General features: G+C 40.9%; 1 protein-coding gene across 1 annotated transcript in view; it reads left to right on the top strand.

The window, feature by feature from the left end:
• LOC116396534 (SWI/SNF-related matrix-associated actin-dependent regulator of chromatin subfamily E member 1-like) overlaps positions 1–11,997 on the top strand; it is a 15,200-nt gene extending 3,203 nt beyond the window's left edge. Inside the window, exons 3-11 of the mRNA XM_031871189.1 lie at positions 1,013–1,056; positions 1,760–1,858; positions 5,325–5,417; positions 6,074–6,205; positions 7,090–7,261; positions 8,915–9,087; positions 9,229–9,330; positions 9,678–9,996; positions 11,619–11,997. Coding sequence (XP_031727049.1) covers positions 1,013–1,056; positions 1,760–1,858; positions 5,325–5,417; positions 6,074–6,205; positions 7,090–7,261; positions 8,915–9,087; positions 9,229–9,330; positions 9,678–9,996; positions 11,619–11,977 — 1,493 coding nt within the window. The 3' untranslated portion in view covers positions 11,978–11,997. The remainder of the gene's footprint in view (positions 1–1,012; positions 1,057–1,759; positions 1,859–5,324; positions 5,418–6,073; positions 6,206–7,089; positions 7,262–8,914; positions 9,088–9,228; positions 9,331–9,677; positions 9,997–11,618) is intronic.
• Positions 11,998–14,029: the final 2,032 nt, after the last annotated feature.

Raw genomic sequence — 14,029 nt, 5'->3', positions numbered from 1 at the left:
TCTATGTACTGAGTGAGTCAGACAGACAGTTCTATGTACTGAGTGAGACAGACAGGAGGTCTAACAATGCCTCCAAGTCTTGTGTGTGTGTAGAGAGACGGACAGAAAGAGCGTGCCTGTGTGCGTGTAACTGGTTGCCATGGTGAGGACGCACCAGTTGGAGAGTCTGAGTCTGTGTTTATCAGCTTCACTAATGAGCTCAATCATAAACAGCTGTGTGCCTCCAGCCTTTTAATGGAGATAAAACAGGGAAACACCTCTCAAACAAATCATCAAAACTCGCATAACCATAGCTCCTATTGCTCCGATATTAATAAATGAGAGGAAGGATGAGTTGAAGAACAGATCCTGTAAAAATTGTGTCTGTAGTGTAAAAAATGTGGCTTAACTGGCGATCTAGAAATGGGGTACCGTGTTCTGTGAAAGATGTTTTTGAAGCAAAATTTAACATTGGTCTCTATGGAGCAGAAAGTTGGTTTTCCTCAATTACAGGCTTCTGTGCCAAATGTGTAAATCTGTGGGATTCCACAGTCATTTGTCTACGACAAGGACAAGATTAGCTACTTTTCCATCCACAAATTATGCATGAAGATTGAAGATTGTGGAGTCAGTGGCAAAAGACAAATATTTTTTCACAAGATTCTGAAGCTGCTCTTCACTCTAGCGGTGACATCACGCACTCTAAGCTGCGCAATACACACTCATTATAAAAGCAGAAAAGGACTGAAAAAATCATAAAAGTTAAATTGCTGCAGTTCAAAAAGTGTAAAAGATATCAAAAAGATTGTAACATACAATAGCTCAGGGTTTTCTCAACATTTGAAAGTTGAAATGATGTCTGTAGCTGAAAGTATGAGGCAGTAGAAGGATTTGAAAGTTGAAAAAGTTTAAGAGGCTTAACAGCATTCCAACAAATATGATTTTAGCAAAGGTAGCCATAAAATACAAAATACACACAAAGCAGGTTGCAGTAACAGTGGCCTAACATTTCTTTCTTTTTTCTCTCTCACAGAACGACCATCCTACGCCCCTCCCCCCCCCCCTGCCCCGACAACAGTAAGTGTCCAAATCTCAGTTCCAGTCTCAGTTTTTACTGTTTAGTGGCCAAAGGGCCATGTTAGGTCTGTACACTCTTTTTGGTTTCCTTTTTATCTTTCCTTCTTGATGTCTTACTCTCTCCACATTTTTTTTTATATTGCTTTCATTTAATTTCTCTCTCTCTCTGTCTGAACACTGGACGTTTTTCAGCTCTCCATCCTCGCTCTCACTTCTGCTTTTTACTATCATACCACCACTCATTTATGGTTTTGCGCAGAAGTCAATGTGCCACATGCGCTTTTTAATGATTACATGTGATTTAAGATATTAAGCCTTTTTTGGTATCAACTATCAGAGTTTAGCACATTTGGTGTACAGTTGTAGTCAAGCTTATTTTTGATAGCAGGGGGCAGAACTGTTTAAAGTTGAAATGCAATGTTGCGGTTCCATGGCTAATTAAATGCAACTTTGGCTTAAGAACATGAGCTTGTCACAAGGACCTGATTTACATGCAAGATTCCCACTGTGAATTCTGAATGCCAGCCTGGCAGCCAGTTGCCTTTTTTGTCTTGCATGATGACATCATGGAAAGCAAACAAGAAAAACAATACGCATATATTTTCACTTTTTCCCCCTTTTCACTTATTTATGTTTATCCCTCTTCCTCCTCTGTTTGTAAACCATTTCTCATTCGTGTTTTGTCTCATTTGTCTTCCATCAGCAATTGCCTTCCACCCCAGGGTTTGTGGGCTACAACCCTTACAGCCATCTGGCCTACAACAACCTCCGGCTGGGAGGGAGCTCCGGAGGCTCCAGCAGGGTAATGAATTGATGGAGGGATTTGGAAAACAAATCCAAAAAATGGGATGGGTGCAGGATAAGAGGGAGGGTACTAAGAAACTGTCTTGGGCTAAATATAGGGGCACAGATAGGAGAGGAGGGGTCGTGTTCAGTCACCATCATTTCCCCGGTCATATAGTGAAATATGCCACACATGGGCTCAGTGCGTCACGTAAGATGCACTGAGCCTAAAGTATCGGTAGGTTGCTACGTTAGCTTCAGTTAGAAGTTTAAATTTAGTTTCTGAACAAATTAGGGGTGTTTTGTGGGTTTTGCAAAAGCATTATTTATATTGCATTTAACATTTTTCAGACTGTAAATGAAAGAATGAAGGAATATTTTCGGTGTCAGTTTTAAACGTGTCAAGGTAATTCTGACTCATTTAGACTTTTCACTCTAGAATACTTTTAAGTCTGCTTCACCAAACATTTACTTCCATTCTGTTGGCAAGGAAAAAACGCTGGAAACATCTAAATTCTAATCCCTATGATGGATGGTTCTTATTGACATTTTTTGTCGCTTGAAACTCTTTAGGAGATCTAGAAGGTCATTGGTGCGTCCCTAAAGAGAACACAGGACAGCTGTACGTTTTTTATTTTTCAGTTAATGAGTGTTTGCGTCAGTGGCGGGCTGTGCATTTTATACCTGGGCCTTCAGTGCTGTCCTGCAGCTGAAACACCACCTTATAATCTCATTATGACGCGCGTAACAAAACACATATTCGTATTAAACCGTTCGGTACGAGGCTTACGAACCGAACAATACGTTTGAATAATACTAGTGCATTTGGAAAATGCAGAAGCTTAAATTGTGGGAAATATAATGTTTTCGGTGGACTATGCTCACGTAGCAGACAACGGGCTTTGTGACCTCTGAACCCGGAACAAAAAAAAAACAAAACAAAAGACAGCTGAGGCACCGGACTTCTGGGAGGCTACGCTAAACTAGCTTAACAAACAATAACTCCGTGCTTCGTAATTAACGGGCAATGCATACAGTCCAAATCTATATAATTAACACAATGACAACAACAAACTCACAAGAACCAGTCACATATATTCATATGACAACAAATCAACCCAGCAGACCTGCATCAACACGCATTCTGCTACACCCTCGAGGGCCATTCAGATATTAGATGTAAAAAAACAAACGCAGTTGACTTAACAAATGCTGATCACTTAAAGACAAACTCCATCCTCCTTTCTTTGTTGACAAAGAGTTTAATCCCACGGTTAAATCCCAACTCACAAATCCGTTTCTCCTCCTTCAGCCATTGAGTGTTAAAAAAACAAAACAAAGCTATGTATAAAAATAAAATAATCTACACCATGCAAAAAATGTCATAATTCTTCCATATCTTTCAATTTGAACTCTTACTACTCTGATGGCTATTTTAAGTTTCACAATAGTCACGTGCTCGCCCACTGACCAATCACAGCACGCTGCACCTCACTGCAGAGCTGCACCTGGAAACTGAGCTGCGCGTTAATGCTCACGTCAAAGAATACGCCCAACATGTCAAACTAAAGATCTGATTGGTTGAAGACTATGACAATCAACAATATCGACCCCATTCACTTAAACTGTGAGTCTGCGGGCCTCTGTTCTTACCTAGAGACACAGAGGTGAAATCTGATTGGATAAAAGCTCTACTTAAAACAAGCTGCACTGGAAGCAGAGCAACTGAGGAAGACAGTAGCTGTGCAATGAGAAAATAAGATAATGGGAAAAATGGTTTTATAAATTATAATACATGTAGTGTATTTAAGATAAATTATTAAATAGCTATAACTTTGTGATTCTGTTTAGGCCAGCAGAGAAGGCCTTGCAGGCCCTGACAGCCCACCACTGTTTTGCGTGTTTATTTGCTTGTAAGGTACTAAGGGCAAATGGGACAAGCGGGTGTCTTGACAGCCACTTTGTACCAACTTGCAGAGATGCGCGACTCAATGGTTACCAGCTTTCATAGTTCAATGGGACTGCTGTGTGTTGCCCTGTAAAGCGTCGTTTATACCCGTGTGAGGCACCACGCACAAAGGCGTCTATGCTCAATGTGCTGTTCGTTGGAGTATTCTCCACAATGCCGAGGAGGAGTTGTAATTGGCTGTTAACTCATCTTATATTCATGGACTACTTTATTACCTCTATTACCTGTAAAGAAAACTCAAGTATTAAATTCATTATAATTAAACAAAGGTTGAATATCTCATTTGATTTGGCTGGCAGAATAGAAACTCAAATGTAGATCTTTAGGACCTCCTGTTTCTAAATATTTTAAAAACAAATTGTCTATCTTTGTAAAACCCTCAGAAATGTTATTAGTGCTTTTATCATGGAACTATTTCTGCCAGTCGTGCGCCGAGCGAGCACGCGAGAAAGTGCTGCTTTTGGAACCTCTGCGCTTGACGTGCAGGCTGTGACCGGTCATTGTCTGGATTGAGGTTTACGGCAAGCATGGACCTAGCTTCAATACTTCTTTGTACATCTCTGTGACATAACCTCTGCTGTCCTGCCTGCAAGACGATGCTGCTTTTTAGTAGTGAGATGAGGTTTTTAAAATGTTTCTGAATAACCATTTGATTTGTCACATGGGGTTACAATTTGAAAAACACGTAGCCCATGATGTATTTTTCACTCAGGCTGTTACATGGGGTTGAATTTTTTCACATTTCTATTAATGGCGTTACACTGCTGTACTCAAAGAGAACATGTATGGACGGAACAAATCCACCTTTTAGACTTGTGCACAACTGTCCCATTGTAAATATGGAGTTCAATGTTTTCATTGCAAGTAGGTGAATTTGACCTTCTGGCTTATTTTAGTCCTAAAGTGAGACATTTTCAAGCATCGCCTGTAGTTCCTGGTTATTACAATCTATAGCTTTATGAATGTTTGCACAGCTGTTTGATACAACTGATGATATACTTGGATGGAGCACTGCCATGCATCCCTCAGTTGGCCAGTCTGGTGGATGTCATTTGCCTCGTCGGCACAGTTTTTGAGATGCAGTGGGAATGCAAACAGGAATTAGATTTGGTTCCTGCTCCAGCCACAAAGCTCACAGGCTTGTTGTCTAGCTGACTGGCGTTCAGCAAACCCTCTAAATAGCAACCGTTTGTAATTGTTAGATTATCTTGAACTGTTTTTCTCGACATGCTAGGGTTGGCTGCCAAACAATCAATATGCATCATAAATGTATTTAGCTGTAGGAACTAGGAAAGCATTCAGGACCACTTTAGAGTTATGTATTGTCATATTCACATAAACGCCTCTTAATTTGCCTTCATACAAGCTTCAACATAAACAGACCATAATCAGCTGATGTTTGCTTTTCTCTCTTCTCTCTCTAAACTGTTTGTCCTTTTTTCTGTTCCTCCTTCATTTTCTTCTTCTCCACTTCTTTGCCCTCCCTTTTCTCTCTCTGTCTGTCTTCCCTCCACAGACCTCCTCAGGGATCACCGTCCCAAAGCCTCCCAAACCTCCAGACAAGCCACTGATGCCTTACATGCGGTACAGCCGGAAGGTAAGCAGGAAGGTAAGACACCCATCCACGGTGTCTGCTTTTACTGCTTGTCCTCCCATCCCCTGAAAAGTTACAGGGGTTTTAGGGTGGGAAACAGCCAAGCCATGACGCCTTCACCACCACCTCAACCACCTAGTGGATACTCTCCACTCTGTTTTCCCGTTGGCTTACAGTAGCCTCCCATGTTTGTCAACGATAAAGAGAAATGACATCTCCTTGTGTTTCCTTCTGCAAGCATGATCTGCCTTCATTTCTCCCTTTTGTGCCTGTTGCTTTGCTGCTTCTCTAGTTTTAGAGCTGACATTTTAACGTTGATTACGGCGTAAAGACAAAATCTACTCAAATTCATGTTCACGTAAAACTGGTGATTCTGTCTTTAGATATATTTCATTCCATTCCATCCAATCTTTTTGCAACACAAAATATGCTTTACCTTATACCAAATAATAATTTTGAAGCCAATTTCTTCCTTCCTTAGCACTTTTCCTCTTTTATTTCCTTCACTGTCTTATAGTAACCTAACTTGCCATCAACTGCAGTTTCCCTGTTGTGACCATATGTCGTGTGTGTGTGTGTGTGTGTGTGTGTGTGTGTGTGTGTGTGTGTGTGGGGCGATGCTCTCAATGGTGCATGTGTGTTTGCATCTTGCGTTTGTGCGCAAATGCAAGGTATGGGACCAAGTAAAGGCATCCAACCCGGACCTGAAGCTGTGGGAGATTGGAAAGATTATCGGAGGGATGTGGAGAGACCTGACCGATGAGGAGAAACAAGATTACCTGAACGAGTACGAAGCTGAGAAGGTGAGCTGCCAGAAGTGTCATCATTACGGTTCAGGTCTGCACAGTCCTGAGTGTCTGAGATGTCTCTTTTTAAATACAGCTTAAGCCAATCAATTTGAGAGCAATTGAAAAATCTAAAAGCGGTAACCAGAAATTTGCTGTTTTTTTCTTGACCATCAAAACGATCACAGTTGCCATTGAATTATTTAGCCAATCTATTTTTAACATTATTTAGATAGTAGTAGTAGAATAGTTTCATCTAGTGATGGATCACAGCCCTGTTTTGTCTTATGTTTAATACAAATGTTGTTTACTAAAGACAAAGGTAAAGTGATTGCCTTAAGAGTTTTGCAACATAGGCATTATGTTTTTGTGAACGTGTGGAACATAACATGCACTTGCACTCGAGGTTAAACTGATTAGACTTTGGACATGTTTTGGCTATAAATCAAGAATTCATATGCTAATTATGACGATGTATAATAGGATAAAATGGTGACATGATGCAATTCTGGACAGACATTGGTATAAATTATAACATGACATATTTTTAAGATTTATTTATTTAACTTAAATGTGCTCTACAAATGGCAAACTCTTTTAAGGAATATCTCATTGTGTAGTCGGTCACATATCTTCAATAATCCAATTTAGGCTTACTTGATTGTTCATGTATGAAGAACAGGGCGTTGTAAAAAAAAAAGCTTCAAACATGACTATAGGGGATGAGTCTTTGATGCTCAAAAAATAGATTTTGGGTGGAATGCCACTTTAATTGACCCAACATTAAAAATACACAAAATAATCCCTCGACAATAGTTAATGGCTTGTAACAGAAACAATCTGGATCAGATAGATTGTTGTATTATTTTGTTCAGCTTATTATTTTCTCTCTCTCCTCTCAGATTGAGTATAACGACTCTTTGAAGGCCTACCACAACTCACCAGCCTACCTGGCCTACGTCAACGCTAAGAACCGGGCCGAGGCCGCAATGGAGGAGGAGAGCAGACAGAGGCAGAGCCGCATGGACAAAGGAGAGCCGTACATGAGCATTCAGCCTGCTGAAGACCCGGATGGTAAGTTTGAGTTATGAATGTTTGATTTCTAAAGTGCATCGATCAAGATATTAAAGATGTCATACCTGAAAACTTGTCGCTTTTCGGCGGAATTCGCCGTTTTGAATCAAAATATATCATCCACGTGAATCGTGTAGATCCGTAGTGTTTTTTTTGGGGGGGGGGAGTCAACTGGCCAGCCAGCGTTTCTCAGATTGGAGTGAGACAAGGAGACAGGTTATATAGTGATCTTCCCAATAAAACATCTTTCATGTGACGTGTCGAGTCTTGGCCAATCAGCGTTAAGATGTCTACAGCGTCGTTATTTCCCTCCGTTAAAGTTTAAGTTACGTTATGTTCCGTTACCGTTCAGACTTGCTGGGTTAAGTTAACGTCCACTGCATGCGGAACTTTGTCGACTGTTAACGTTCGTCATTATCGCAATTTAGGAGGAAAACACGTAACGTGATGAAACATTCAGCCCCCCCCCCCCGTGTTCCGGTTCAGTTCACTCGTTCATGTTAAACCGGAACACCGGTGCATCTGGTTGCAGGTTGTTTGTTTAACTCAAAGTAGAATGAGGATGATTTCGTGGTCAGAATAACTTTCATGACCACGAAACATGAGGCCCAGATACTGATGAGATGATGAGGTCAAAGAGCTTCAGGGAGAGGAGGCTGTTTGTGTAGCGCAGCTTGATACAGGGCTGAGATGTGAGTGGAGCTGGGCCTGGATAAAGGTGGAGGTCTAAACAGACGTGAGTACAGCTTCCTGCTGTCACAGTATTTTAAATACATTGATAAAGCAGGGTATGCTAAATGCAGCCTCTGCTCCAAGGAGATGAACTACAGCAACAAGTACTCACATGTCCTCTCATCACACTGTTCACTGTGATGACCACAGCCAGTGTACCAACAGTCCCACGTTGCTCTCAAGAACCCTGAAGTAATGAGAGAGGGTTAAGGTGCCTGTACCTTCATTTCAGCGGGTTACTAATGCAGAGGTGTGTATAGATCACAGCTATTATTTTAGTCTTGATAAACTACTTTAGTCAGATTAGATTATCATTTCCATTTAAATAATTGAACTGGATTGAATGCATATTAATTGCAAATAGAAGACAGGCCACAATTGTAACAGCTGTACAGTAACAGTGGAAGTTAATATGAAGCCATACAGTAACAGGGTTCAATGAAAACGAATCACTTTATTTTGTACAGGCGATGGTTCTCGCTACTCTTGCCATCTTTGTTTTTATATGACTAAAACTTATGAAAATGAGACCTCGGTCTCAATAAATTTTGTCAAAATAAAGGTTAATAATAATAATATTGATTTGGAAAAAAAGAAGAAGCTAACTAGCCAGCTGGTCAACTCGAGCTGAAATACTGATTAAGCAAAAATCTAATTTATTATTCAGTTATTAAAGTAAATATTGTCTTATCACTTAATTTTATTCTCAGAGTACACCAGAATGCTACATTTTAAAGCTCATATTTAAAGTAAGATTCCCCCGGGGGGGGGGCATGCTTAGTTCTTTGCACTTCAAACAGAAACATTTTGAAGGTGATTTTGGGGTAGATATCTGCAGAGCATGTGTGAATGTGAGCTGCTAACCTGCTCCCCTCCTCTCTCCTGGTGGACTGTTAAGTGTCGTATTTTTCCTCCGTCCAGACTACGATGATGGTTTTTCAGTGAAGCACACAGCAGCCGCTCGCTTCCAGAGGAACCACCGGCTCATCAGTGACATCCTCAGTGAGATCGTGGTGCCTGACGTCCGCTCGGTGGTCACCACAGCCCGCATGCAGGTCCTCAAGAGGCAGGTCCAGTCTCTCATGGTGCACCAGGTAGGTTGGACGAACACACTCTATGCGAGATGAGAGGAGCTCAGTAGCTTTTTTCCTTTCTGAAAACATTTTGGTAGAATGTAATCCTATGCACATGACAAGTACTAACACACACTCGTGTATTTCATCTGTGTGTTTCAGAGGAAGCTGGAGGCAGAACTTCTGCAGATTGAGGATCGCCACCAAGACAAGAAAAGACGCTTCCTGGAGACCACTGACTCGTTCAACACTGAGCTCAAGCGGGTACAGCAGGACCTTTATACCTTGAGGCAGAGTGAGAAGCAAGGATGAGGTTTTAGTCCAGAAAGCTAAACATCCATCGAGAATGTGTAAAAGAACTATACGTGAACCTGAAACTTAAAAAAGATGATTACTCATAATCTATGCATTGACTTCAATGCATAGATTGCACATTCTGATTTGTAGACAAAATGAGTATTCATACTGAAGTATGTTTTCACCTTAAGTTAATTTACGTATATAACTTTGTGTCTTTGCATTCAATCTGGTGACATCTTTAGGTCAATTTGTAGATAGACAATTGTGTTTTGTAGAAGCCATTGTTTCACGAGTGTTCCCTCTGTCTCCAGCTTTGCAGTCAGAAGGTTGAGGTGGACATGGAGAAGCTAGCAGCAGAGATGGCTGCTGCTGAAGAGGCGGCCAGGCGCCGGGCAGAGGAGAGAGAGCGAGAGGCAGCAGAGCAGGCAGAGAAAGCTGCTCAACAGGCGCAGCAGCAGCAGCAACAGCAACAACAACAACAACAACAGCAGCAGCAGCAGCAGCAACAGCAACAGCAACAGGAGGCAGCTGGAAACAAAGCTGCAGAGCAGAGCAGTGCCAATGCTAGCAGCACAGCTAACCCCAACTCAGGGACCAAAGAGGAGGACAAGCCCACACCAATGGAGACAGGTACCTACAGTGTTGACATTTTCTTGTGTTTTAATTAGTCCTTGGGCAACAATTAACATTTTTCATCGCATGATTGTCTGCAATTAATCGCATTGTTATGGCAAAGTTCAATAATGAATTCAAAAGTAATGTATTGTGCACTGTTATCTTGAAAGTGCTGCTATATGAACAAAAGAGCAATAACATTTTGTTTGCATACACTTTAAACAAATGTTATTTTTAACAGCAGTATTCCCTTTACACAGCAGCAGTTATAATACAGTTATAATGATTCTGATAATAGATATTCAGCCCGTGTTCACAACTTTATCTTCATGTGTGTAATAGATGCAATTTGAAATATACTTCTTGAAAACTGCAAACCTATCTACGTCATGTTTTTTATGTTTGTTAAATTCTCAGTAGCGATAACTAAATTATATGCTTATTATACATATTCCAAACTAAACAACTTTAAAAATTCAAAAAAAATAATTTCAATGAATCCAATTTTTTTTTTGCTTTTTTTGGTATTTTGGTCAGACACGTATGCAGCGCTGATTACTGTAATATGTGTGGTATTTGTTATAAATGTATGTTGGTACATAGAGGGTGATAAGAAGCTGTACATGGAGGGACTTAGGACCCAGGGGAATGTAGGTAAAGCATGGAACTTGTAGTCTGTACTGTGGCAGTAACGTGCATCATGTGGAAGTTATACTAAAACATAGTTGCAGTTAAGAGCAGTTTGTTCTCACGTAATTATGTTTATTAAAAACACCACAATATGTATTTTAATATTGTCACGTTTGATCCTGTAACGAAACCATCGTGCGCGCGTGAGACAGGAGGTACCGACTGTTCCGGAACTGGCGTGTCTCCCGGGGGGGGGGTTTCTTGTCTTAAAAATGTCCGTTGAATAATAATTTAAAAAAAAAAAAAAACTGGGTTAACGCACGATAACATAATTGTCGGTGTTAATTAATTAACGCGATAATAACGCGTTAACTTGCCCAGCACTAATTATAATTGATAATTGTCGCCTACCTATGACATTGAATCTAATATTAAGGGCTAGCATACATTATTTTACTGATGAGAGGAAAAACCAAAAGCCTGTTAACTCAGGCTCTTGAGTTAAATGTGTTTATTTGGTATTTAAAGTATTTAATATGTCTTTAGGTTTTCAATAACGCATGAAATGAAGTTTGATAAACACTGGTCAGGTTGCATGAGAGTGGATACTTTTGTATTGCTTGCCAGACAGCCGGGTGCCTTTTAGTATCATTTGGGCTCTGTGCAGGCACCTCACTGATATTACTGACGCTCGGTAGATGAGTACCAATGATGTTCTGGTCGGCTTTAATAACCCGCTACAGAGCCCTACCTCCCTGGGCCGTGCACAACCCACGATCACCATGCTTTCTATTGCTCCTCTGTACAGGTTGACAAAGGAATTCTGCCCCCTTGAGTTTCCTTCAGCTGTTATTGAGCTTTCAGGTTCTCTGTGATGCTGATTTCAGGAACTGATGGTGTTTGTCTGTTTATGAGGAAGTCCAATATCCAGTTGAGAGTGTGGTACTCGCCCGCAATGCCAAATTTGCCGAACAATTTTAAGCTTTTATCTCTCAATCTCTCCCCAGATGAGGTGGCTCCTGCAGAGCCCCCGTCAGACCCTCAGTCTACTCCATCTGACCCCGCCCCTTCTGCCACTGATAAAGCAAACCCTCCCCCTGAGCCACCCAGGGAGAGCAGCACTCCAGGCAGCAGTACCCCCAGTGATGACAGCAGGAACAGCATGCCCCCTCCTTCCTCAGACAGCAATGCCGGAGCAGCAACAACACCTGACACCCCAGCGGCTCAGGAAGCCAACCCCGGCGTGGCTAATCCTGATGTGGCTGCAGCACCTCCGCCTCCCCCTCCCTCAGAAGAACCAGCCCCTCCACCACCACCGCCACCACTACTACCCCCCAGTCAGAGCAGCCAACAGTATGATGCATAGTAGTCGCTTTGTTAGATACACAGTGGTAACTATAGAAGGCCTCCACGTGCTGCAGCTCTCCTGTATTCCTCTTCTGGGTGGAGCACCAGGTGTTGATGAAGTGAGACATGTATGGTGGCTCTATCATAGCAGATCTTGTGAATGAGCAGTGCTGAATGGTTGAGGCTCTGATAGTATGGTCAATAATAGTTAACATGCATTAAGAGTGCATGAGCCGGATTCATACAGCTGGGCCAAGCAAGATCCTGTTGGGGAAATTAGGATGTCGCTTAAATTTCTTTTAAAATGTATATCTCAGCACGCCTGCTTTGTTGATGTGACCGAATGAATCGAAATCAAAATTAGACCCGAGCAAGTTTGTGTGTGTGTTCCAGGCATTGTACAAGCCATTCCTCTTTTATAATCATGTCTCTTGATGGATTTTTTAAAGCATAACATAACCACATACAGACTTTATAATGTCAGCAGTAACCCCTCCCAACGTGCCACCTAAACGTCGCTGTTATTACAGTCTGCTCCTGTTTGTTCAACATCCATTGGTACATTCTTCACATACATTTACAGTTGGCAGAGTAACATTCTCACATTAAAGAGGCTGGAATTTCAGAAATATTATCAATTTCTCAAAATATGATGATATGTTGATCATCTTGTTTAAGCTATTCTGCTACATCACGGTGCTGGTGCGTGAAGGGCACTCATTACCATGGTCCATAACACTTCTTCCCCGACACCGGGGGGGGGGGGGGTTCTGGAGTTGCTGATGGCTGTTCATCCACATGCATCGTTCGAATGTAAACCTCCACTGTGTACACTTTGTACTGTTGGATGTTGCTGAAATGGTTGAATTCCACACACTTCTAATATCACTTGATGTATTACTGATGTAGTACTTGGTGTACATTACATGATTCATGTTCGGAGTCTGGATTGTCTGAAGCTCATTTTGTGTGCCCCACCCCAATATAAAACCTCAATTGTTTAGGTTAGCAGTTTTTGTGAACTGCAAAACTACTACTAATTAGTGTTTTTAGAGATGTAGTTGATCCTTTTAGATGAATATACTGAAATTCAGTCGTATTAAATCTGTACTCGACCTTGTGACTGTCTCCAGCTCTGAAGTCAGTATGGAGAAAGGCACAGTTTCGTTATTGGTGCACTCAGTTCAGCATGCTATATTAAAACCATACTCCTGAAAGAATCAGAAAAATAACCAGTCTTAATCAAAGAGTTGAGACTGAGGAAAACTGTTACTTGAAATCATATGTTGGACCAGACACCCGATGTGTGCAAGAAACGTAACAAATGAAATGATGGGCAATGATGTTTTTTAAAAATCTGTTGATATATAATGTCTTGCATTGAGTGTATACAGTTAACATTCATCACATGTATGGAGAAAGTGCTGACATACTCGGTCAGCTCCTCTAAAAGGTGAGGCTATTTATTTGAAAGACTATTTTTAGACTGCATCTTAATGCCACAAGCAGGGAAATGCACATGCAACCCTCAGCCACATGTAACCTCAGTCATTTGTGCATTTAAAGGACCGTTTCCTACTTGAATTGGACTTTTTAGTAATATGCCTGTTTTTGCATCTTTTTTCTGTACTGACTTATCTAGCCAATTAAAGAGGATTTCTCAGTCTTTTGTGGCTGTGTTCTTTTTGCTCCACTAGAAATTGCTGGATCTTCTGAGACCTTGTTTTTAAATGGTGTTTTCTCCTAATTTGGCCATTATTTCTGAAATTAGATTTTAAATATTAAAAGTAAGTGTTGTAAAACTGATCCTTAGGTTTTTGTATGTGTATTATCACAAAATAATATCACTAGTATTTAGTCTACACTGCAGCATACATTTTGAAAGGAAATGATTGTACGCTTGAAATTAGAGTATATGCAGTGCCTTGAGCTTTAGGAGACCTGTGTTCAATATTAATATGAAAGAAAGTTGTATTGGATTATTCTTTGACAAAAAGTCATTTAAATCATACTTGCAACAGAATGCATTGCCACTGACTTGACTTAATAAACCGGACAATAAAGTTACTGA

This window comes from Anarrhichthys ocellatus, unplaced genomic scaffold (assembly GCF_004355925.1).
Source record: "Anarrhichthys ocellatus isolate YVR2014 unplaced genomic scaffold, GSC_Weel_1.0 scaffold56, whole genome shotgun sequence".
NCBI lineage: Eukaryota > Metazoa > Chordata > Actinopteri > Perciformes > Anarhichadidae > Anarrhichthys > Anarrhichthys ocellatus.
The sequence above is the reverse complement of the archived record's forward strand: the minus strand, read 5'-3'. Positions and strand labels throughout refer to the sequence as shown.